Source organism: Stomoxys calcitrans, chromosome 3, assembly GCF_963082655.1.
Source record: "Stomoxys calcitrans chromosome 3, idStoCalc2.1, whole genome shotgun sequence".
In the NCBI taxonomy this organism is placed as follows: domain Eukaryota; kingdom Metazoa; phylum Arthropoda; class Insecta; order Diptera; family Muscidae; genus Stomoxys; species Stomoxys calcitrans.
The window spans coordinates 56,674,538-56,700,693 of record NC_081554.1 but is presented as its reverse complement, the minus strand read 5'-3'; the positions used below and the strand labels follow the sequence as shown (position 1 = coordinate 56,700,693).

General features: G+C 37.0%; 2 protein-coding genes across 2 annotated transcripts in view; both read left to right on the top strand.

Annotated features, from left to right (window-relative positions):
* LOC106089703 (uncharacterized) overlaps nt 1-26,156 on the top strand; it is a 340,612-nt gene that overhangs the window by 98,079 nt on the left and 216,377 nt on the right. The window lies entirely within an intron of this gene.
* On the top strand, nt 21,705-23,544 carry LOC131996039 (uncharacterized). The gene is made up of 3 exons (XM_059365465.1): nt 21,705-22,376; nt 22,450-23,084; nt 23,142-23,544. Exons 1-3 carry the CDS (start codon nt 21,705-21,707, stop codon nt 23,542-23,544), a joined length of 1,710 nt encoding a protein of 569 aa, XP_059221448.1.

The window sequence follows — 26,156 nt, the reverse complement described above, 5'->3', positions numbered from 1 at the left end:
ATGTCGACCTTAGACTTGCGTTCCGGTTACTGGCAGATAAAAGTTGCGGAAAAGGATAGAAAGAAGACTGCCTTCACAACACCGTTTGGTATATATGTGTTTAATAGAATGCCTTTTGGCTTAAAAAATGCCCCAGCTACGTTCCAACGTCTTATTGATAAGTTTCGCAATGGCCTACCGAATATATTAATCCTGGCGTATTTGGATGACATCATTATTTGTTCAAAAGATTTGGGTTCACATATATCCGATTTAAAACAAATATTTGAACGACTTAAAATGTTCGGATTTCATCTCAACCGAGAAAAATGTTTCTTTTGCAAGCCAGTCATCAAATACCTTGGGCATATTCTTACTACCAAAGGATTCAACTCGATCCAGAAAAGACAAAAGCTATAATGGAAAGGCCTAAACCAAGAAATCCAAAAGAAGTTTTGTCATTTTTACAAACGTGCTCATGGTACAGGCGTTTCATTCCTTCTTTTGCCAACGTTTCTAAACCTTTATCAGATTTAATCAAGAAAAACGCTATTTGGCGATGGTCAGAAAGAGAGCAGTCAGCTTTTGATACCATGAAAAACCTTCTGTCCTCTCCACCGATTTTAAAACAAGTTGACGAAAATTTGCCATTCATATTGAAAACTGATGCAAGCAACTATGCTTTGGGGGCTGTTTTAGTCCAGGGGGAGAAGGAGGAAGAGCATATAATCGAATATGCGAGTCGATTATTATTGGTAGCCGAGAAAAACTACTCTACGACAGAAAGAGAAGCCTTGGCGGTAGTATGGGCAGTTCAAAAATTTAGGGGTTATATCGAAGGTTCTGAAGTTTTGGTGCTCACTGATCATCAGCCCTTAAAATGGCTATTTAGCCTAAAAAGCCCAACAGGTCGTCTAGCAAGATGGGCTCTACAACTCCAGACATTTAACATTCGATTTGAATATACCCCTGGTCGCCAAAATATTGTGGCAGACACCCTTTCAAGACCACCTTGCTTGCTGGAGAGCCACAATGAGCTAAAGTGCGAATGTATGGCCATTGAAATCGATTTTCCACACAAAGGAGCTGAAGACTTCAGAGAGGCACAAATAAAAGACCCAGCATTGAAAGCCATAATTGATTCATTCGAAAATGATGACGAAAATGTGTCTAAATACACAGGCAGAGGTTATATCATGTTAGATGGTGTTCTATATAGATTTTGCTCTGAGGAAGAATCAGAAAATGGACAATTGGTAGTTCCTGAGTCAATGCGTAGCATGATTCTTTATAACTTTCATGACGTCTCTACCGCTGGTCACTATGGAATCGATAGAACAATCAGTCGAATATCGCCACATTATTATTGGCCAGGTATGAGAAAACAGATCACAAACTATGTCAGATGCTGCATTGAGTGTCAACGCTATAAGCCCTCAAACTTAAAACCTGCTGGTCTTCTGAAAACTGTTAGCAGCAATCAGAGATTCGAAATAATAGCAATTGATTTGTTTGGACCACTGCCACGCACCCCACAAGGCCACCAGTGGATATTGATTGTAGAGGATTTATGTAGCCGTTGGACTGAGTTATTTCCTTTAAAAACTGCTTCAGCTGAGAACTGTGCATTAATTTTATTAAACGAAGTCTTTTTGCGATATGGAATTCCAAGAAGAGTCCATTCAGATAATGGCACACAATTTATTTCGAGCGTAATGCAAAAACTCACTTACTGCTTAGGCATTGTGCAGTCATTTACACCGGTGTATCATCCGGAAGCCAACCCGGTGGAACGAAAGAACCGTGACTTAAAAGTGCAGCTGTCAATCTACGTTGGTCAAGATCATACCACCTGGGATGTTAATTTGCCATCCATAAGATTTGCCATGAATACTGCGAAATGTGCATCCACTGGATATACTGCCGCATATTTGACATTTGGGCGTGAATTGAGGACACCGATGCAAGTTCAAACAGATCTAAAAGCTATAGTAAAAGCAGAAAATTTCGTACCTCAAATAACACCTCACCTTCTTCGACTTGCTGATAGCCTTTCCCTTGCAATGGAGTGCCAAGAAAAGATGCAAGACAGAAACAAACTATATGCAGATTTGAAACGCAGACCGCAGCAAAACTTTGAAATTGGTGACAGAGTGCTTATTTCAACGCACATTCTTAGTAAGAAAGATAATAATCTCACTTCAAAACTGGTACCTCGGCGTGATGGACCATATATAATATTGAACAAAAAGGGAACCTCGTGTTACACTGTAGCTTCAATGGATCAACCCAGTGTTCCAATAGCAACTTATCACTCATCAGACCTAACCTTATATGAAGGAAATACTGATAAACCTCTTTATAAACTCAAACGTAGAGGTCGGCCTAGGAAAGCCTCTTCAACAGACAACACAGAGCAATTTGAAAATGCAACTGCGACGAACAAGAATGCAACTACTACAAAGCCGATACTCAAGCCTAAAAACGTTACACCCAATGACACAACACACATAATGCAACAACCCATCGAAAATATACCACCTTCAACAAATGCCACAGAAGGTAATACTACAATGAACAGAAGGTCCTACCGCAACCGACGACAGCCACACAGATACGGGAATGTCCTGCCACATCATCGGGACGATTTCTGAGGCAGAGGGGGAGCATGTAGAAGCAGCTTTTATATAAATTACATTGAAGATAATTATATTTTTGATATTATACGTAATGCACTTTAATTTTATTTGAACTTAGATTTTTGCTTGAGTGTAACCAATTTCTCTTTAACGTTAAATATTAAAACACTCTTTTGAGTTTTGATTTATACCATTGATATTTTTACCATTTGTAACATTAACTTATACCATTGATTTATATACCATGGATTTATTCTCTCATTTGCAATTTTACACTCGAATCATTATCACTCACCTAATAGCATTTGTCTCTTTCTTTATTATACGTTTTGTCATATGATCTATAGTGAGTACTCTCACTCTCGTTTGTATAACATGTTTTCTTTTGTTTTGAGTGTATAACAGATTAAGTTTGTCAAACACTTGTAGGCTTAGTCTTAAACTTTGTTAAAAATAAAATCCTTCTTCTAATAGCATTCAACGAAGACAGTTGTCTCATTATTTAAAGCGGAAGAAACTCATAGGAGGACAAGTTAGGACTTTTAAGTCTGACTTGGCCCGTAAAATAAATATAAAATTAAACTGAACATTATCCAGCTAGGACGTTTCGTCTGGTTAGGATTTGTTCATAAAATTCATAATTTAATGAAATATAAAACCACTAGGGTTGGACCCTTAATCTTGCCCTCAAAACTGCTAGGGTTGGACCCTTCATCCTGCCCTTAATATATCCTAGGGTTGGACCCTTCATCCATTCCCTACACCCTGAAATTTTCTCTAAAGACAAAACTTTCCCTGAAATTTTCTCTAAAGATAAAATTTCCCTGAAATTTTCTCTAAAGACCAAATTTTCTCAAAAGACAAAATTTCCCTGAAATAGTCTCTAAAGACAAAATTTCTCTAAAATTTTCTCTAAAGACAAAATTTCCCTAAAATTTTCTCTAAAGACAAAATATCTTTAAAGAAAAATTTCCCTGAAATTTTCTCTAAAGAAAAAATTTCCCTGAAATTTTCTCTAAAGAAAAAATGTCCCTGAAATTTTCTCTAAAGACAAAATTTTTTTAAAATTTTCACTAAAGACAAAATTTCCCTGAAATTTTCTCTAAAAACAAAATTTCACTGAAATTGTGTCTAAAGACAAAATTTCCCCAAAATTTTCTCTAAAGACAAAATTTCCCCAAAATTTTCTCTAAAACAAAATTTCCCCAAAATTTTCTCTAAAGACAAAATTTCCATGAAATTTTCTCTAAAGACAAAAATTCCCTGAAATTTTTTTAAAGACAAAATTTCCCTGAAATTTTCTCTAAAGAAACAATTTCCCTGTAATCATCCTTCAGGACAAAATTTCCTCTGAAATTGTGTCTAAAGACAAAATTTCCTCTGAAATTGTGTCTAAAGACAAAATTTCCTCTGAAATTGTGTCTAAAGACAAAATTTCCCTGAAATTGTGTCTAAAGACAAAATTTCCCTGAAATTTTCTCCAAAGACAAAATTTCCTCTGAAATTGTGTCTAAAGACAAAATTTTCCTAAAATTTTCTCTAAAGACAAAATTTCCGTAAAACTTTCTCTAAAGACAAAATTTCCCTAAAATTTTCTCTAGAGACAAAAGTTAAAAGATAAAGATAAAATTTCCGTGAAATTTTCTCTAAAGACAAAATTTCCCTGAAATTTTCTCTAAAGACAAAATTTCCCTGAAATTTTCTCTAAAGACAAAATATCCCTGAAATTTTCTCTAAAGACAAAATATCCCTGAAATTTTCTCTAAAGACAAAATTTCCCTGAAATTTTCTCTAAAGACAAAATTTCCCTGAAATTTTCTCTAAAGACAAAATTTCCCTGCAATTTTCTCTAAAGACAAAATTTCCCTGCAATTTTCTCTAAAGACAAAATTTCCCTGAAATTTTCTCTAAAGAAAAAATTTCCCTGTAATCATCTTTCAGGACAAAATTTCTCTGAAATTTTCTCTAAAGACAAAATTTACCTGAAATTTTCTCTAAAGACAAAATTTTCCAGAAATTTTCTCTAAAGACAAAATATCCCTGAAATTTTCTCTAAACACAAAATTTGCCTGAAGTTTTCTCTAGACAAAATTTTCCTGAACTTTTCTCTAAAGACAAAATATCCCTGAAATTTTATCTAAAGACAAAATTTCCCTAAAATTTTCTCTAAAGACAAAATTTCCCTAAAATTTTCTCTAAAGACAAAATTTTCCTGCAATTTTCTCTAAAGACAAAATTTTCTCGAAAGATAAAATTTCCTTGAAATTTTCTCAAAAGATAAAATTTCCTTGAAATTTTTCTAAAGAAAAATTTCCCTGAAATTTTCTCTAAACACAAAATTTTTCTAAGGACAAAATTTCCCTGAAATTGTGTCTAAAGACAAAATTTCCCTGAAATTGTGTCTAAAGACAAAATTTCCATGAAATTTTCTCTAAAGACAAAATTTTCCTGAAATTTTCTCTAAAGACAAAATTTTCCTGAAATTTTCTCTAAAGACAAAATTTTCCTGAAATTTTCTCTAAATAACAAATTTCCCTGAAATTTTCTCTAAAGACAAAATATTCCTCAAATTTTCTTTAAAACAAAATTTCCCTAAAACTTTCTGTAGAGACAAAATATCCCTGAAATTTTCTCTAAAGACAAAACTTTTACGAAATTTTCTCCAAAGGAAAAATTTCAATGAAAGTTTTTTCAGAGGACAAAATTTCCATGAAAATTTTTTTAAAGATAAAATTTCCCTGAAATTTTCTCTAAAGACAAAATTTCCCTGAAATTTTCTCTATAGACAAAATATCCCAGAAATTTTCTCTAAATGCAAAATTTCCCTGAAATTTTCTCTAAAGACAAAATTTTCCTGAAATTTTCTCTAAAGACAAAATTTTCCTGAAATTTTCTCTAAAGACAAAATTTCCCTGAAATTTTCTCCAAAGACAAAATTTCCCTGAAATTTCTCTAAACACAAAATTTGCCTGAAGTTTTCTCTAGACAAAATTTCCCTGAACTTTTCTCCAAAGAAAAAATTTCCTTGTAATCATCTTTTAGGACAAAATTTCAATGAAATAGTCTCTAAAGACAAAATATCCCTGAAATTTTCTCTAGAGACAAAATTTCCCCAAAATTTTCTCTAAAGATAAAATTTCCTTGAAATTTTCTCTAAAGATAAAATTTCCTTGAAATTTTCTCTAAAGACAAAATTTCCCTGAAATTTTCTCAAAAGATAAAATTTCCTTGAAATTTTTCTAAAGAAAAAATTCCCTGAAATTTTCTCTAAACACAAAATTTGTCTAAAATTTTCTCTAAAGACAAAATTTCCCTGAAATTGTGTCTAAAGACAAAATTTCCCTGAAATTTTCTCTAAAGACAAAATTTCCCTGAAATTTTCTCTAAAGACAAAATTTTCCTGAAATTTTCTCTAAAGACAAAATATTCCTCAAATTTTCTTTAAAACAAAATTTCCCTAAAACTTTCTGTAAAGACAAAATATCCCTGAAATTTTCTCCAAAGACAAAACTTTTACGAAATTTTCTCCAAAGGAAAAATTTCAATGAAAGTTTTTTCAGAGGACAAAATTTCCATGAAAATTTTTTTTAAGATAAAATTTCCATGAAAATTTTTTTTAAGATAAAATTTCCCTGAAATTTTCTCTAAAGACAAAATTTCCCTGAAATTTTCTATAAAGACAAAATTTCTCTAAAATTTTCTCTAAGACAAAATTTCTGAAAATTTCTCTAAAGACAAAATTTTTCTAAAATTTTCTCTAAAGACAAAATTTCCCTAAATTGTCTCTAAATTCAAAATTTCCCTATAATTTTCTCTAAAGACAAGATTTCCCTGAAATTTTCTTTACAGACAAAATATCCCTGAAATTTTCTCTAAAGACAAAATTTCCCTAAAATTTTCTCTAAAGACAAAATATCCCTGAAATTTTCTCTAAATACAAAATTTCCCTGAAATTTCCTCAAAAATTTAACCGAAATTTTTTCCGAAGGCAAATTCCCGATTATTATCTCCTAAAGTATAATTTCAGCAATCATTCTTACGACCCTCATTCCCAATGTTGCATCATTTTCGCTGGTCTGAGTTGCTATTAAATGAATGAACATAGGCTACATTTGGCAAACGACAACATCGATTAAGTTAAGAACATGTGTTGTGAGATGGCAGTGGCGGCGTTGTTGTTGTTGCCAATCTTCAATCCTGGTAACATAAAGCTGATGACGTCGTTGTTACTTGCCATGTTTACATGTTAGGCCCTCTACATGGACCTGAACCATATTCCATAACCCAAAGAGTGTTCGTCATTGTAAGCGAACGAAAATAATTTCGCTATAAATATGAATGCCTGGGAAGACATGGCTGTGGTCATTACAATTCCCGAAGGGCAAAATTTTCAAGTCCGCCATCAACATCAACATCACTATCATTTAAAAAGAACATGGCAAGGGGCAGTGATTCAAATGGAGCCCATCTTTCTTCTTCGTTGCCAAGGCACCAAATGTAATGCGGTCAATAAACTGCGGAGAACAAGGAATCACATAAAACTCCCAAGAATGTAAAAGCCCAAAACACAACGCTTAGTTCTGGAGGGGAGGAAGGGCCAAGAAGAAAGGCCCATTGGGCAAGACAGGAATGTTCAGCAGCCAAGATCTGATCATTTAGAAGTTTGCCATGGTGTTGCTTGGTCAGAGACTAATGATGATGTTGTTGCTGTTGATGTGCAAGACAAGTGGTTACATGTTGCACCAGCATATCCATTTGGTCATCTCCAAGTCTTTGTAGATCTTGCCTGGTTTTTAACAGATTTCTTTACGCATTTTTCTCCGTTTTTTTTTTTGGTGCGTTGGCATGTGCGTGTGAACATTTTTGCCAAAGGAATGTGATTTTTTCTCTTGGCTTGGTATATCGCAGAATGCGGTTGGAGGGCATTAAATTAAATTGCTGAAAATGGAAAATATTCTTATTGAAGGATGGTTTGGCAGATTTTGCCAAAGCAAAAACGCTTTTTATGATTATGGGTTGTATTTGCAACACAACGAAAAAATGTTTTACTTGTTTTCTCAGCTTGTTTATAATGGAATGGAATATGTAAAAATTATCCATTAGTTGAAAATGGAAAATTAATGGAGCTCTTACGAAAATGACATGGTACTAATTTGCCTTGCCATTAAAGGAGTACAAGGGAGTTTTGATGCGATTTTAAATGGTTTTAAACTAAAGAACAAGAACATGTAAAGTCTAAGTCACACCAACAAAAAAATTAAATAATTTTTCTACCCAAACTAAAGAAGCACAAAAAACCAATGATGGACAAACAGCACGTCGAGAAATGTGTGGCTAGGCTCATATTGAAAAGTTATTATATGGCAAGCGTAGTTTGTCTGGATAACAAGTCTTTGACTTTGTGTGCTGTTGATGTAAGAAGTTTTTATGAATAGATGTTGGCTGTTAGAATTTGACTTTTCTCTTACTGCGCTATGAGAAAAGGTTGAATAACAAGACGCAACATTTTAAACGGCACGTTTCAGTCAATGCACTGCTCACTAATTAGTGAGTAGGTGATAGATTATATGCTCTTATGGAGGCATCACAATCTGATGAGACCCTGGCAAGGCTGAAATCGCGATCATTGCAGCCCATCCCCTGATACATTTAACGCACCACAAATGCTGAGACTCTTTAAAGTGTTTTTGTTGTTATACCCACCATCGAAGGTATATTCATTTTGTCATTCCGTTTGCAACATACCGAAATATCCATTTCCGACCCTATAAAGTCGATATATTCTTGATCAGCGTAAAAATCTGATCCGTCCGTCTGTCTGTTGAAATCACGCTACAGTCTTCAAAATTAGAGATATTGATCTGAAACTGTGCACAAATTATTTTTTTCCATAAGCAGGTTAAGTTTGAAGATGGGCTATATCGGACTATATCTTGACATAGCCCCCATATAGATCGATCCGCCGATTTGGGGTCTAGACCCATTAAAGCCACATTTATTATCCGATTTTGCTGAAACTTAGGACAGTGACTTGTGTTAGGCCCTTCTGGCCCAGATCGGCTCAAATTTGGATATAGCTGCCATATAGACCGATTCGCCGAATTAGGGTCTTAGACCCATAAAAGCCACATTTATTATCCGACTTTGCTGAAATTTGGTACAGTGAGTTGCGCAAGGCCCTTCGACATTCCTCTTTAATTTGGCCCAGATCGGTCCAGATTTCGATATAGCTGCCATATAGACCGAAAGCTCGATTTATGTTTTGGGCCCAAAAAAAGGCGCATTTATTGTCCGATTTCCTTGAAATTTTAAACAGTGAGTTGCGTTAGGCTCTTCGACAACTTTCTGCAATTTGACCCAGATCGGTCCAGATTTGGATATAGCTCGATTAAAGGTTTTGGGCCCATAAAAGGCGCATTTATTGTCCGATTTTGCTAAAATTTGGGACATTGAGTTGTGCTAGTCCCTTCGACATTCTTCTTCAATATGGCCCTGATCGATCCAATGGTACGGTTCAGCAGGCGGAGATCCAGACGATCACGGAATGCGTTAGGTGGTGTGGTGTTAATGCTAGGACGTTGAGTATGAGCATCTAGACGGACAGTAAACAGGCCTTAAGGGCAATAACAAACCGCACGGTACGATCACGAACAGTCAAGGAATGTAAGGAGATTATCGCCTTCTCTGAGGATGGCATGACGTTTGAGCCAATTGTCGAAGCTCTTTTGCCACCCTAATTGAGGTATCTCCTTCTGCTTCTTCAGGTGTCAAAAAAGGTTGACCTCGGGAATAAAAATAAGTTATTCGGTGTCAAGTCATCATATCGATGTTTTGAGTGCACAAAAATGCAGTTGTTTCGTATTTTTGGAGCATTTCTTTCAACCAATCGACACGAGCCTTTTTTTGAGCGATTGACAAATTGACGGTCCCACTAATGCCTAAGGTTGTCCCAATCGCACGATAGTTCAACAACACAAATAGCGCTCGTGTGTCAAAACGTTCTGAGTACGTGTAACTTCAAAAATCTCAAGCTTTACGATAGACCTGTCAGTTGGCAGATTGCAACACAAGGATTGCCCAATCCCAAAATATAAAAGGCAACCCTAGTAGCTTATAAAGATGTCAGTTTCGAGAACCTTTAATTCTTTGTCATGCTCTAGTACATTTTTTCCTGCCCGGGGCATAAAGACAACCCTCCATACCATCGGTTTGTACGATCATGCCAGGCTAGCCCCGAGAGACGATTTAGCCATGGTACTGTAATTCCAAGGGATTCCCGTAGTATTGCCGGTCTAGAAAGTGTTAATCGCCCACACTATCTTCTCCTAATACACAATGTCATTGATTATTATCTGTTATCGATAAGTATCCAGGAGAACGTTGCACTGTTTTTTTCAATTCCATGGCAATCGGTTCTACGTACCGGATTGATCCGATGGTCTTAGCCCCTATAGTTCTTTCTCATGCTCTGGTTTATTTTTCAACCCTCCATAACATCTGTTTATATAAAAATGTCAGGCTTGCCCTGAGAATACGATTTAGCCATGGCACTGTAATTCCTAGGAATTCCTGTAGCATTGCCAGGCTAGAAAGTATGAATCGGCCACCCTATCATCTCTAAGTCGACACAACGTCGCCGATGAGGTCTTCCGAAGAGTTTCCTGGTATTAAGTATTTTGATCATTTCTGCCTAATATGTATTTCCACACTCTTCAAGTTGTTTTGGGTGAAGATCTCGTTCTCCCTTCTGAGGGAGCTTGTGGTGTTGGAATCCTGAGAAAACTTTGCGTAACCTAGATATCTCACTAGTACCTTACATTCGCCACTGAAGTTAGGCTAGAAAGTATTCTTCACAATCCTCGTCTTCTTCTAGAAACTGCTCAGTGCTTCACAATACTCGACCCAGCTCTCTGATGTGATATTTCTCTCCCCTCGCCTTACCAAACTTAAATTTCCATGAAATTTGAAATTTCTAAGACAATTTGAAATTTTTAAGTCATTTTCTCTGAAGACAAACTTTGTATAAATTTGGTTTTTTTTCTCTATCCACCCTAATGTTCCATGAACGTCTCCTTATGAACTAATTTACTAACTACTGCGTCAAAAATATTGACCTTGTTTGCCGCACCCATTTTAAAATACGCATGCTTTCATATTGGGTTTTCAGGTAACATACGCACGTATTAACAATATTTGCTAATTGCGTATGGATGTTTTAATTAGTCATTCATTGAAATCACCAAACAATCCAAAATCACAATGACAATAAAACAAACAAAAAATAGCCAACACTTGACATATGCTCGCCCAGGCCAACACAATTATCAAAATCGTATTTCAATCGAATTCATTCAATACCAATTTTCATTGAAGTGAATTACGATAATTAGTTTTATTGTCATCGTACTGCCCGCCTCCGTCTCCACCCTGAGCACTACTGCCCTCCGCTAGGCTTAAGGAAGGTTGTTAAATGTTTAATTGTTTCAGTACGAATTACAATTATGGTTCGAAAATCCATTGATGAATAATGAGACAATGAAAGTGACGTGGTGAGTTGGCGCAATTGTGTTGAAGGATGATATGCAGCAGGATATTTTGCATGGAATCCTGTCACACCCATTGTTGTTGAGTTAATTGGAACCGATTGTTAACTAAGTTTGCATTGTGGTGCATATTATTGTTATAATAGGTTCATTGTTATAGCAGGTCAATGTTGTTGGTTTTCGTATGAATTTCCTTTAATTCCAATTGTTTGATTAAATTTTATCATATTGTGATGAACTGTGTGGTTAATGTTGTTGTAGCAGTCTATTGTGTTCTTCTGCTTGATTCTGTTGAATATCCAGATCCAGAAGCTATGCGACTAAGGTAGGGATCTGGATGTGCCATTAGATATGCCTTATTTCAATTAGGATATAAGAAAGTTCTGGAAAAGCAATTGTGTTTGTTTAGAATCCACCATAAATGTATCCTGATTATCGAAGATTGCATTCTCGCCGCCTGTGACCGAATAGGTTTAGTTTATATATACACTAGCCGGGCCCGCTCCGCTGCGCCTTCTTTAACTCTCTGTTATCTTTTTAGGGTGGGTGCACTTCATCCTGAATGCGGATATCGAATTCGTGCCATTGTAGCCTATTAAGCTGAACGCGTTCGAATCCTGGCGAGAATATCGCACAAAGCAGTGGCAGTTGGCAACATTTGCGACCATATTCGTAATCTACTCCCAAACACCTTTCATTTGAGTCCCATATTATCATGTTCGTCAAATAAACCTATTTTAAGGACTTTTGGGGCTGGGACGGGTCCCCAGGTACTTGGACCCACCCATTTGTCATGAAATTCGTACTCTACTCTTAAATACCTTTCATTTGAATCCCATATTGTCCATTACTATTTGGGGGTAGTACTTTTGGGCTAAGGGGGAGGGTCCGCCCCCTCCCGATATCATAAATTTATATAGCCTATGCTTCCTTCCAGACCAACCTACACAATCTGAGAAAATTTCTTTTCATTTGAGTTCCATATTAATATGAACTTCGAAATTTCTGAATCATCTCCTGATTTCCCAACCCTACCGCTTCTATAGACCTTCAGCTTCAACTTGTTGAATCCGTAGGACACAATTCCATCAGACTTATTGAGGTTCACAAGGATAGCGGAGTATACAGATGACAGCCCATTGACTAACCCACTCCAGTTGTTCCTAAGTGTGCAACCCTGTTCTTCTCCCTTGTCGACCTCACCATGTTGTTCTTGGGGACATTAGCAAAGGTTTTTGGACTATTCATCGCCGTAGTTCTTTTGGGCATAGGATGCCCTCCAGGTGACCGCAGCCCTTTAGCTGACTGTGGTGCCGTTTCCGACCCTAGATGTATAGCATTTTTGGTAGCCTTTGCAGTGAATCTCCGAGCCCAGTTGAGGGAGTCTCTCCTCTTATCGGTGAGAGTTTTAGGATCAATCGCAACAAACCGCCCAATAAAGCGATGCGCCATTTATTGATCCAAGCTCTTAAATAGAGTATTGGTTTGTTAGAGAAGGCCGATGGCCTGTTTAGAGGAGTTTTGGGGTTGGGGGGCCGGCCGGGTACTTGGACCCAAATTGGAATACCATGTTCGTTTTCTGGTCTCCAATAACTTTCTTTTAATAGCCTTATTGTGCCCATCGGACCACTTTCGGATATGGGTGGTGTTGGGGTAAGGGGGAGGGTCCGTCTCCACCCGATATCTAAAAATTATATAGCCTATGTTTCCTTTATAAAAATTATATAGCCTATGTTCCCTTTCATGACTTTGTATGTCAGATTCGATATCTAGTTCCGAATACCTTTCATGTGAGCCTCATATTGAAATGAACATCAAATATGTCTGTTTGGGGGAGTACTAGAGTTGGGGCGGCCCGATGGGTACTTAGACTCAAATTTTAATACCATATTCGTATTCTACTCTCCAATACCTTTCGTTTGATACCTATATTGTCCCGATTAGTCCACTTTGATTTGAGGTTGTGTTTTTGGCATAAGGGGGAGGGTCCGTCCCCATTCCGACACCGAAAAGGTATAAAGCCTATGTCTCCTTCCAGACTACCCTGCAAAATATGCGAAAATTCGAGAAAATCGGTTCTGCCGTTTTACAGTGAATACGAAACAAACAAACCGAGTCCCGTATATCCGTGATTGGCTAATGTGCCCATTTTGGGCGTTTTTGTGGGGGTGGGGTGACCTCATATACTTCGACATGAATTTGTTTGCCAGATTCGTTATCTACTCCCGCATACTTTTCATTTGATACCCATATTGTCCTGATCGGTCCTCTATTGATTTTGGATGGTGTTTTTGGGGTAACGGGGGAGGGTTCGCCCCCTTTCGTTATCAACAAATTATTACGCCTATTCCTACTTTGTGACCATATTCGTAATCTACTCTCGAATACCTATCAGTTGAGTCCCATATTGTCATGATCGTCAAATAAACCAATTTTAAGGAGTTTTAGGGCTGGGACGGCCCCCTGGCACTTGGACCCAACTTTTATTATGAAAACCGTAATCTACTCTTGAATACCTTTCATTTGAATAAACAAAACTTCTGGATGATTATAACTCAATGGGTTGTAGGAGAATCGTCGCGAAGAGTTGCTAAAACTTGTCCAATGATAACCTAAAAGAGGGTTTCACGACTCATGGGGACGATTGAAATGAAATGGGTTGTAAGAAAATCGTAGCGAAGAGTTGCTAATGCTTCCCAAACGAATTTAATTGTCCAATTATAACGTAGAAGAGTGTTTCACGACTCATACGGACGATTATAACACAACGGGTTGTAGGGGAATCGTTGCGAAGAGTTACTAAAACATCCGTATAGGCAATGGTTGGAATGAACTCATACGGAACGAACAAATTCGTTCCAGTTTCGAAACGAAACCTAAAAAAACCTTAGGGAATTTGGATAGGGAAATTTCTTTCCGAAACTTCGTAAAGAATTCTGAACGATTTCTGAAGTAACTTTGTAATGAAATCAGACGTACCTTCCTAAAGTTCGTAAAGAATTCTGAACAATTTCGGATGTAATTTCGTATAGAAATCGGATGTTCCTTCCGAAACTTTGCAAACAATTCATAACGATTTCGGAAGTAATTTCGTAATGAAATCGGACGTATATTCCGAAACTTTGTAAAAAAATTTATAACGATTTCGGAATTAATTTCGTAATGAAATCGGATGTACCTTCCGAAACATCGTAAAGATTTCTGAAGTAATTTCGTATTGAAATCGAATGTACCTTCCGAAACTTCGTACAGAGATCAATCAACAAACTGAATAGATTTTTTTCATTGACACACATAGTGATAATCAAAATATGTAACCGCTGAGCAGAGAAATATATCCGTATCTCGGGATAGGTACTACCTATTACGTAAAAAGTTTCAAGTCTTTCAGGAATAGGCTCAAAATGGACTCCAAAGATCCAAACATCTGCGGTGATGATATCGTAGCATGTTTTCCGCCCTTCCTATAGGTCTAGGTGCCTTGGCACCTGTAGTCGAGTAAAGCTGCGGCGTTACCACAGAAGAAGGCCGACTAGCTGGCGCCCCATCTGGCCACTACTTTCACAGCGTGCCTAGGACTAGGCATATACTCTGAAAGTCTGGTTGGAGACACGCCACAGGGGGAATTTTATTGCCACTCCTATGGATGACCATCGCAAGTGACCTGTTGCGGATGCAGCCAGGGGAGGGATTTGACCTGTCTATTACGAAAACGATGTTATAATACTTCTAAAGGGTAAGAATTCAAACCATCTATTCTCAAAAATATACAACAACAATAAAATGAAAGACTTCGTTCAGAATTCATTCCGAACTATCGGAAGAAAAATTAAAAAAAATATTTTGAGCTTAAAAATTCAACCCTTATATTCTCAAAAATATACAACAATAATAACATAAAAGACTTTCTTTCAGAATTCATTTCGAACTATCGGAAGAAGAATTCAAAAAACCCATATGAAAAGACCATCAGAAATCGTTCAGATTTCTTTTAGAAATGTCAGAACAAAAATTCCTTCAGACAAACAGTCCAGAAATCGGTCAGAATTCCTTCCGAACTGTCGCAAGAAAAATTCAAAAAACCGCATACAAAAAGATGGCCAAAAATCGTTCAGAACTCTCGGAGCAAAAATCCCTTCCGAAAGAAACTGCAGGATTCCTTCCGAACTATCGGAAGAAAAATTAAAAAAAAAAAACAATATGAATAGAAGGTCAGAAATCGTTCAAATTTCTTTCAGAAATGTCAAACCGAAAATTCCATCAGACAAACAGTGCAAAAATCGGTCAGAATTCGCTTCGAAATGTCGGAAAATAATAAAAAAAAACCATTCGAAAAGACGGTCTGAAATCGTTCAGAAAGATAAGGAAGGGTAAGGATCCGAACCAACTATGCAGAAGGGCCGTAAGGGTCTTGAATATGGCATATGACTGGCGGACTGCTATGAAGAAAAAGTGCAACATAAGGACCATGCAACTGTTTCAGAGAACATGTTGTCTTGCCATAGCCGGAGCGATGAGAACTACGCCTACTAGAGCACTGGAGACTATTCTCGATATCCGACCCATTGACATGCAAAACTTCTCTTAAAATGTCGAACATAATTCGGAACGAATTCGTTAAGATCTTGTCGGAAGACTTCAGAATTCAGATTTGTCTGACATCAGACATTTGGTTTGCTGGGCCTCTATTTGCCAGATGTTCTGCCGAACAAAACCTTGTCTCAACATAGTTTCGGGTGTTTCCCCAGCGAATCGTTCACATGCGCACTTAGCTCGCATCCGCAACTAGACTTGTACGCATTCGTGCCTAACTCGCATCTGCGCCTACCTCGCATCCCCGACTCGCTCGCAACTTTAGATAGCGTAGACGGCCTTAGATAGCTTCTGGTCCAATGCATCTGCCCACTGCTAGAGATCTTCTCTTCCTGTACATCTTGTAGTATTTTTTCAATTACAGTCGTGACTGATAATTTTTGCCATTTTTTAGAATTCAATTAAAAAATTAATTAAATCAATTAATTTTTGTAATTGAACCTAAAACAATTTTCAAGTATGGTGGTTAAGTTAATCCAAATCAATGCTATTTTATCCCCTACAATATAAAGAGAAGGAGATTTCAATCAAATAGGATCAATTAAAAAATTAATTGAAAATTTCAATAATTTTTTTAACTGATCCAATTAAAAAGTAACTGTCACTCCATCGACAATCACATTCAGCTCCCTATCCACCTTATGCATGTATGTAGAGACCAATGTGGCTGAAGATTTGGTAAATATTCACATGGAATTTAAATCATCAAATGTAAATGTATTGCAAATGCTATGACCGCAGCCCCTATCCTGTGGGGCATGATGGTCCAAGCGGTCACGAGAACATCAGAAACAAATTCAATAAAGATTATCAACTCATTAATGCTCTGGCGAGGAGGCCATCGTAGCGCAGAGGTTAGCATGTCCGCTGCGCTGAACACCTGGGTTCCAATCCTGGCGAGAACATTAGAAAAAATTGTCAGCGGTTGTTATCCCCTCCTAGCGCTGGCGACATTTGTGAGGTAATATGACATGTAAAACTTCTCTCCAAAGAGGTGTCGCACTGCGGCACGCCGTTCGTACACGGCCATAAAAAGGAGGCCCCTTATCATTGTGCTTAAAAATTTAATCGGACTGCACTCATTGATATGTGAGAAGTTTGCCCCTGTTCCTTAGTGGAATGTTCATGGGCAAAATTTGCATTTGCTCTGGCGAAGTTTGTAAAGTATTCACCCGTGTAAAACATCTCATAGAAGTGGTGTCTCTCTTCGGCACTCCTTTCGACTTGACAATAAGAGGGAGATTTCCATTGACCTTAAATTTAAATAGTACAGCACTCTTTGATGTATTAGAAGTATTCCCGCTGTACTTTAAAGAAGTGTCTCTCTGCGGCACGCCGTTCGTACAGGGCTACAAAAAGGTGGCCCCTTATCATTGAGCTTAAAATTTGAATCGGACAGCACTCAGTGTTTGGTGAGAAGATTGCCCCAGTTTCTTAGTGGAATGTTCTTGGGCAAATTTTCATTTGTAATACTCTGGCGGAGTTTGTAAAGTATTCGCCAGTGTACAACATCTCATATAAGTGGTGTCTCTCTGCGGCACAACTTTCGACTTGCAAATAAAAGGGAGATTTGCACTCAGCACTCATTGATATGTTAGAAGTAATCCCGCTGTACCTTAATTGAATGTTCATAGGTAAATTTACAATCATCTGTTTTTTCTATTATAAACATTAACTAACAACATTTATACAAACATAAATATTGTAATTAGTTCATGTAAATATTCCCAAAGCCATATTTGATTGACTCACATAGTTGATGCTTGATATTCATTTCATTGTGTCGTTCCTTTTTGTTCACTTGCCAGCATTCCAGTTGAGTTACATTGCCTTTGAGAATGTTGTAAGCTCATCACTATGGACCCTTGTTAACAGCGCAAATACTTGGTTGTACGTGACTTGGGTAACCGAGAAGGAAGTTATTGTAGCTAAATAGTTTTTAATATTTGCCGTTCTTGCCATATGCATGTTTTCCCCCAACTATTTCCCCAATGTGCTTGATTTTTGGCATAAATATAAGGGCGAATAATGCAAACCAAAAAAAAAAAAATGGTAATAAGAAAATATCAGCGGGATACAAAACAAAAGACAAATATCAAAACCATCAGCAGTCAGCTTTACCGATATGAAGTTAACCTTTTCTTCTTGGCAAATTCCCCTTAAAAAGTCCAAAACTGTTTGGCTTAAGCCATTGAGAAGAAAATTCGAAACCGTAATAACTTTGCCTGCATATTAATATCCGCATTGGTAAAAGACTAAAAGACTTAAAAAAGGCAATATCGTTTTTATCATCATCATCATCATTATTCATCACTCGAAACGTTGACTCCGTTTTCATGTCAAAATACATGACTTTTTATGCGCAACCTCTTTTTTGTTATTGTTGAAAAAATGCATTAATAATAAAAATTAAAACTAATTGAGCGTGGTATTGTTTTTTTTTTCCTTTTTTTTTTTGTTAAAGATGAAAAGAAAATGAAAAATACAAGCAGTCAATCAGTCTATACAGGTGGCATGAAGTCCATCACTCCCCAGCACAGTGTGATAAATGAAAATTTATAATTGATGGCAACAAAAAGGGAGCTAGAGAGCTTTTGAGGCACTTCCTATACCGATAGTGGATGGAGGCCACCGTAGCGCAGAGGTTAGCATGTCCGCCTATGACGTACAACGCCTGGGTTCGAATCCTGGCGAGACCATCAGAAAAAAATTTTCAGCGGTGGTTATCCCCTCCTAATGCTGGCAACATTTGTGAGGTACTATGCCATGTAAAACTTCTCTCCAAAGAGGTGTCGCACTGCGGCACGCCGTTCGGACTCGGCTATAAAAAGGAGGCCCCTTGTCATTGAGCTTAAACTTGATTCGGACTGCACTCATTGATAGGTGAGAAGTTTGCCCCTGTTCCTTAGTGGAATGTTTATGGGCAAAATTAGCAATTTTGCTATACCGATAGTTTTGGTGAAAAATTACAAAGCTTTGACTATTCTAGGACAAAGGAAACCCGTTTGCCTTGCTTTCAAACAAAGAATAAGGCAAACAGGACAACACTGTAGATATTAGAATCTAAGTTGTAGGGTATCGTATATTATTGAGATGAATAGAAGAAGAAACAAGTAAGAGCGTGCTAAGTTCGGCCAGGTCGAATCTTATATACCCTCCATACCCTTATTATACACCCTATATACCATAAATATTGGGTTGCCCAAAAAGTAATTGCGGATTTTTCATATAGTCGGCGTTGACAAATTTTTTCACAACTTGTGACTCTGTAATTGCATTCTTTCTTCTGTCAGTTATCAGCTGTTACTTTAGAAACAGATTGACGAAATTAGTATACCCCCATCCTATGGTGGAGGGTATAAAAATACCTCAATATGTTACAAATCGAATTGTTCAAGAGATGATATCAGGTCTAGCAATTAAAACTGTGTTAAGTTCGCCTGTATCGAATCTGCAATACCCTCCATAAATCGGAATTGCCAAATCTTTGGATGATTTCTTTAGGTACTATTAGCAAAAATTAAAAAAGTATTAGTAAGCAGTCAACATGGATTATTTAGAATCAAATTTAAATTACAGTGGCGCCCGAGCAGGGACCTGGAGAATATACAGCTAAACAGTTGAAGTAACATCAGGTTATATAGCCGGTTGTAAGTACCCGACACGACCCGGCACTGAGACACAATCGCAAAAGGATCTCTAGGATTCGCTTTCCCGAAAGGGAAAATTGCGAGGCGGGCTCTACTTTTGGTATGCGTTTAGGATGAGGGAGTTCGGAATGCCTAGTGAGGACGGTTACTGCAAAATTTTCATTCTGGGTATTGTAGGTGCGGTGGATACATTAAGGAAGGTTTCAGACTTCCTGTCATGGAGAAAAGTTCAAGATAAGATATCCCTTATCGCCGAGATAAGGACACGGGAATGCTTAGTGAGGACGGTTACGGTAAAATTTTCATTCTGGGTATTGTAGACGCGGTGGGTACACCAAGGAAGGTTTCAGACTACCTGACAACGAACGAAAAAATTCGAGATAAGATCTCCCTTATCGGCGAGATAAGAATTGGAAGACGGGAGTTGGCTCATGGTATGGCATAGCGCTGAATGGGTGAAATGGTGTCGCGGATAATGAGAAGGCGGACAAGTATGTAACGAAGAGATCCTCCCGAGCGAGCGAACCTGTTATTGTTTTTGTATATGTTATATTTATCGAACTACCAAACTTAGGAGAAGGAATCGACGGTGGTCCGATTCGGAACATACTCAGCAATGATGTTGGAAGTCATACCCAAACAACACGTAGGTGAGACATCAAATTGTAAAAGTTGCAGACGGTCGCATGTAGAACGGGCTCCCATTATACACCAAAAATCTTGGAATATAGCACAAACTCCTCATCAATTCATACATCAAACTGAAGCAGGGAAACCACACCACAACATCCGAACAAAGTTTTTTAACACCAGGGCTCCGGTGAGCGAACATTTTATTATTATTTTATTGATTTTTGTTTGGAACAATTTCACTCAAAATCAAAAACTCCGAATAAACAAAAACAATCCAGAACAAATAAAATATATCTGCTGCCCTTGTCTAACGAACTTACGGATGACACATAATCGATAAACCAAACGAAAGTTATCGATAAGTAAATGCAAAAAGGTAGTGCAGGGTTCGAAGCTATGCCAAGTACCATTCAAACACCCAAGAGGAAATGTACTGAAATAACATCGCCGGAAAACTTACAAACAGCCAAACCAAATATGGAGTCAAGTGAATTAATTGATCTGATCAAAGATACTATTAATAATAATTTAGATGACAAGCTTAAAATGCTCCCAACAAAATCTGATTTGGAAGATATAAAACAAGAAATCACTTCTATAGGATCAGAAATAAATTCATTAAAAGCGGAGAATCAAAACCTGCGGGAGGAGCTTAATAAGGTAAAAAAGGAAAATGCAGAACAAAAAAAAGACATCACATGGTTACAAAATCAAATAAGGTCCAATAAAATATTTATAAAAGGATTAATTTCTGCTACCAAACCTATGGATGAAGTTAGAAAACTTTTCAGGGAAACATTAAAGATAACAGCGGATATATCAAATGTGCGTAAAGTTTTTGAACGTAATGGAAAAATGGCAGTGCTAGTGGAACTAGGTACCCCACAAGCTATAGATGAAGTTTTTCGCAACACTAAAAATTTGGCTGGCACAAACATATCAGTTGAACGAGACTTGATACCAAAAAGACAGCAACAAAAGAAAGCATTCCTGGGACTAAGGAAACAAATATTAGCAGTTAGCAAGCAATATAAGATTTTAGTAAGAGATGATAAACTCAAAATAAATAATATTTGGTTCAAATGGAATAACGAAAATAAGCTTATATGTGGTAATTCAAATGGAGAAGAGGAGCTAGTTAAACTATATGGAGAAAATATCAAATCAATTAACATCAACTTTAATCAACTAAGTCAAAATTTATTTTCAAAAAACTAAAAGTACCCACTACGGAAGAAAATTCTAAAACCTTATCAATTGTGGCATATAATATAAATGGGATTGAAAATAAATATTTATTCCCTACATTTTTCCAATACATTAAGCAGTTCGAAATATTTTTATTACAAGAAACTCATCTAGAAAAAGAAAAAACAGAAAGGGCAAGGTCTTACTTCAATGGATTTCATTTGTTTTTCAAACCTGCTATACGAATACACAGATTTGGTAGAGCTATTGGAGGAAGCATACTTGGTATAAGTAAAAATCTAAAAGATTTTGGAATATCGCATGAAGTCAATGAGAATGAAGATCTCACTATTAAATTGTTCAACAAGCACAATACCATTACTATAATTCCCCAATATTTAAGACCGGTTAGCTGGGATATTGATTTTAGGCGGTTAAAACAGATATTTCAAGATGTTGAAGTACCAAATGCTGTAATAATGGGAGATCTAAATGTTAGAATTGGAGAGCTGCGGCAGGATATAGGAGAATTTTACACTGAAAACTTTTATGCCGGTTATGAAGTCAGAAAATCGAAAGATAAGATTATAAATCAAAAAGGTAAACAATTTATACAATTCTGCAACGATTACAATATATTCGTATTAAATGGTGTAACCAAAGGCGACGAGGACGGAAAATGCACATATGTTAGCACAATGGGGGAATCGGTAAACGATATATGTGCTGTATCTAAAGAAACGTTGGATATTGTTAATGAATTTGTTGTCGATGATAAGGTGTGGTCCGATCATTTTCCTATAAACCTAAAACTGAATATGCAAATGGAAAAGGCAAAAAAGATGAACTTGCTACCAAAACTAATTTGGAAAGATAGTAGAAAAATTCAATACCAAAGTTCTCTAAATGAAAATTTTGATTGTAGCTTGTCCACAAACGAAGAAATAGGTCTAACCGATGTCTGTAAATTAATCCAACTATCTTCTGTGCCATCGACTGAATTATACTCATTTGAGCCGAAATGTAAGTGGTATAATAACAATTGCAACAAGGCAAGAATAAAAAGCTTTCAATTATTAAACGTGTACAGAAAAACAAAAGATTCAGAAGACCGAAAAAGATATCTGTCAGCGCAAAATCATTACAAGATAGTATGCAATAACAGTAGAGCCGATTATTATAATGAAATGGCAAGTAGATTAAATTATGTTACAAACTCAAAAGATTGGTACCTGGAACCTGGAAGTGAACCTATCAAAATCGGAAATTATGGTTTTCAGGAATGGAGGCAGACTAGCCAAACACGAAAAATGGAAATTTAATGGAAACGTAATTAAAATTACAAATGAATATAAATATTTAGGGGTAATATTCACACCAAAGATGACATTTACTAAACATATCCAAAATCGGAACAACCAAGCAAAAATTGCAATAAACGCAACATGGAAAAACTTTGTAGGCAGAACAGACATAAATATGAACGCAAAATGGAAATTGTTTTTAGCGGTTTGCAGATCCATTCAAACCTACGCTGCCCAAGTTTGGGGGTTCTGTCATTTCGAAGAAGTTGACTCCTTGCAACGTTATTTCTTAAAAAGGATTTTAAAACTACCAGTTTGTACTCCAAACTACGTACTCATGCTAGAAACGGAGGTAGAGGATACACATATATATACCCTGGGACTGCACTTAAAATATATAGGAAAAACTCTGTTTCAGCATTCGGGCGCTAGATTGCCAAACCAGCTATCCAATATTGCATTACGCAGAAATGTCTTCTGGGTAAAAGAACTGAAATCCTTAGCTGCAAGTATGGATATTCAATGGCCTGAAGCATTTCCTTCATCAAGCCTATGGTATGACTTTACCAAGAAACTTATAAACAGCTTAAAACTGAACCTCTATCAAAATAGGATTCACAGAAAAACGGAAAGCCAACAAAGAATATATAAATACCTGGACCCGAACAAAGCCTATCTCTATCTTAATGAGCGATACACATCAGAAAATATTACTTGGATATTTAAAGCTCGCAGTGGAATGATATCCCTGGGTTACAATAACTTTGAAGAGAATGAGTCGGAAAAAAAGTGTAAGCTTTGCAACCTAAGAGAAACAGAAACTTTGGACCATTTCCTTGGAATTTGTCCGGTTCTAAGAGAATTTAGATTGGCCGCCTTTAGTAAAGCATCATTGAGCTTCGTAGAAGTACTCCATATACTAGACGGAATTGAAGTGGGAAATTGGGATAAGCTAACAACTTATTTACGAATGGCTTATAATTATCGGCAACTTTTATTAAATGAATATCATTAATTAAAACTTAAAGTTTATGCGACAGACGTTATACACATAGTCGCTAATAAATATTACTTCTTTCTAAGAATAAATGTACATATTTAGAAAATTAATTTTAAGTAACATATCTGCTATGAATCAAAGATTTTATTCGAATAAAGAAGTCCTACTACTACTACTATACCGATTTGGGGTCTTGATTACTTGAGCCTCTAGAGGGCGCAATTCTCGTACGATTCGCCTGAAATTTTGCACGTAGTGTTTTGGTATCACTTCCAACAACAGCGCTTAGTATGGTTTAAATCGGTCCATGTTTTGATATAGCTGTCATATAAACCGATCTTGGGTCTTGACTTCTTGAGCCTATAGAGGGCGCAATTCTTATCCGATTTGACTGAAATTTTGCACGTAGGGTTTTGGTGTCACTTCCAATAACTGCGCTAAGTATGGTTTAAATCGGCCCATGCTTTGATATAGCTGCCATATAAACCGATCTGGGATCTTGACTTCCTGAGCCTCTAGAGGGCGCAAATCTTATTCGATTTGACTGAAATTTTGCGCGTAGTGTTTTAGTATCACTTCCAACAACTGCGCTAAGTATGGCGCAAATCGGTACATGTTTTGATATAGCTGCCATATATACCGATCTGGGGTCTTGATTTCTTGAGCCTCTAGAGGGCGCAATTCTCGTACGATTCGTCTGAAACTTTGCACGTAGTGTTTTGGTATCACTTCCAACAACAGCGCTTAGTATGGATTAAATCGGTCCATGTTTTGATATAGCTGTCATATAAACCGATCTTGGGTCTTGAGATCCTTGAGTCTCTAGAGGGCGCAATTCTCGTCCGATTTTACTGAAATTTTGCACGTAGTGTTTTGGTATCACTTCCAACAACAGCGCTTAGTATGGTTTAAATCGGTCCATGTTTTGATATAGCTGTCATATAAACCGATCTTGGGTCTTGAGATCCTTGAGCCTCGAGAGGGCGCAATTCTCGTACGATTCGCCTGAAATTTTGCACGTAGTGTTTTGGTATCACTTCCAATAACTGCGCTATGTATGGTTTAAATCGGTCCATGTTTTGATATAGCTGCCATATAAACCGATCTGGGGTCTTGACTTCTTGAGCCTCTAGAGGGCTCAATTCTCGTCCGATTTTACTGAAATTTTGCACGTAGTGTTTTGGTATCACTTCCAACAACTACGCTATGTATGGTTTAAATCGGTTCATAACCTGATATAGCTGCCATATAAACCGATCTGGGGTCTTGACTTCTTGAGCCTCTAGAGGGCGCAATTCTCGTCCGATTTGACTGAAATTTTGCATGTAGTGTTTTCGTGTCACTTCCAACAACTGTGTTATGTATGATTTAAATCGGTTTATAATCTGGTATAGCTGTCATATAAATCGATCTTGAATCTTGACTTCTTAAGCCAATAGAGCGAGCAATTCTTATCCGATTTAACTGAAATTTCGCATGAGGTGTTTTGTTATGACTTACAATAACTGTGCTAATTATGGCTTAAATTGGTATAGAACCTGATATAGGTGGCATATAAACCGATCTGGGATCTTGTCTTCTTGAGCCTCTAGATGGCGCAATTCTCATCCGTTTTGGCTGAAATTTTGTACAACGGCAATGACCTTCAAAATGCGTGTCCAATATGGTCTAAATCAATCAATAGCTTGATACAACTCTCATAAAAACCTATCTCCCGATTTTGCTTCTTAAGCCCCTACAAGGCGCAAACTCTTACCCGAATGAACTGAAATATTACCCAATGACTTCTACAATGTTCAGCATTCATTTATGGTCCGAATCGGAGTATAACTTGATATAGATCCAATAGCATAACAGTTCTTATTCAATATTCTTTGTTTGCCTAAAAAGAGATACTGCGCATAGAACTCGACAAATGCGATCCATGGTGGAGGGTATATAAGATTCGGCCCAGCCGAACTTATTTTGGTTTTTAAACTAAAATTATGGAAAATGAATATTATTTTAACATAATGTGTTTATATTCCGCATAACCAAGTATTTTATGCCCTCTCCAATAGAAGGCGTTAGTCATATTCATTGCTAAATATTTATCTTTAAACCAACACTACAAGGGCAGCAGCTCGAATGCAAAATTTTATCAAAATTTTTATTCTTACAATCTTTTTTTATGTAAAACAACTCCATTGCCACCAACAACAATGTAGGCAAACAGCAAAAAATTCCAATATTGCCAAAAAGCTATAAAAATGAAATGAGACATTCTAACCGGTTATATAAGAGCGCATTATGTGACTCTATTAACTTTTCATGTGACTCTGGGTTACGCATTTTGTTTGTTTGTTAATGTCACAGCCGAACCCTTGTTGTTTGGCTGTTGCTTGACATTTCACCCCCTATCATGATTCACAGCAATGCATTTGGACCAAAATACAAAATTGTATCGTTTATCATTATGGCTATGTCAATGTGTGGGGGTGTTGGTTGCATTGGTGTGTATGAAATGTCTAGCAGCAATACAATTTTATAGTGCCGCGCACAATCATGGCTTAACTACGCATATTTTATGGTCGATACACTGTTGACATTTGCATATGCAAGGATTCCGTCCGCCGTGCCACCATAGC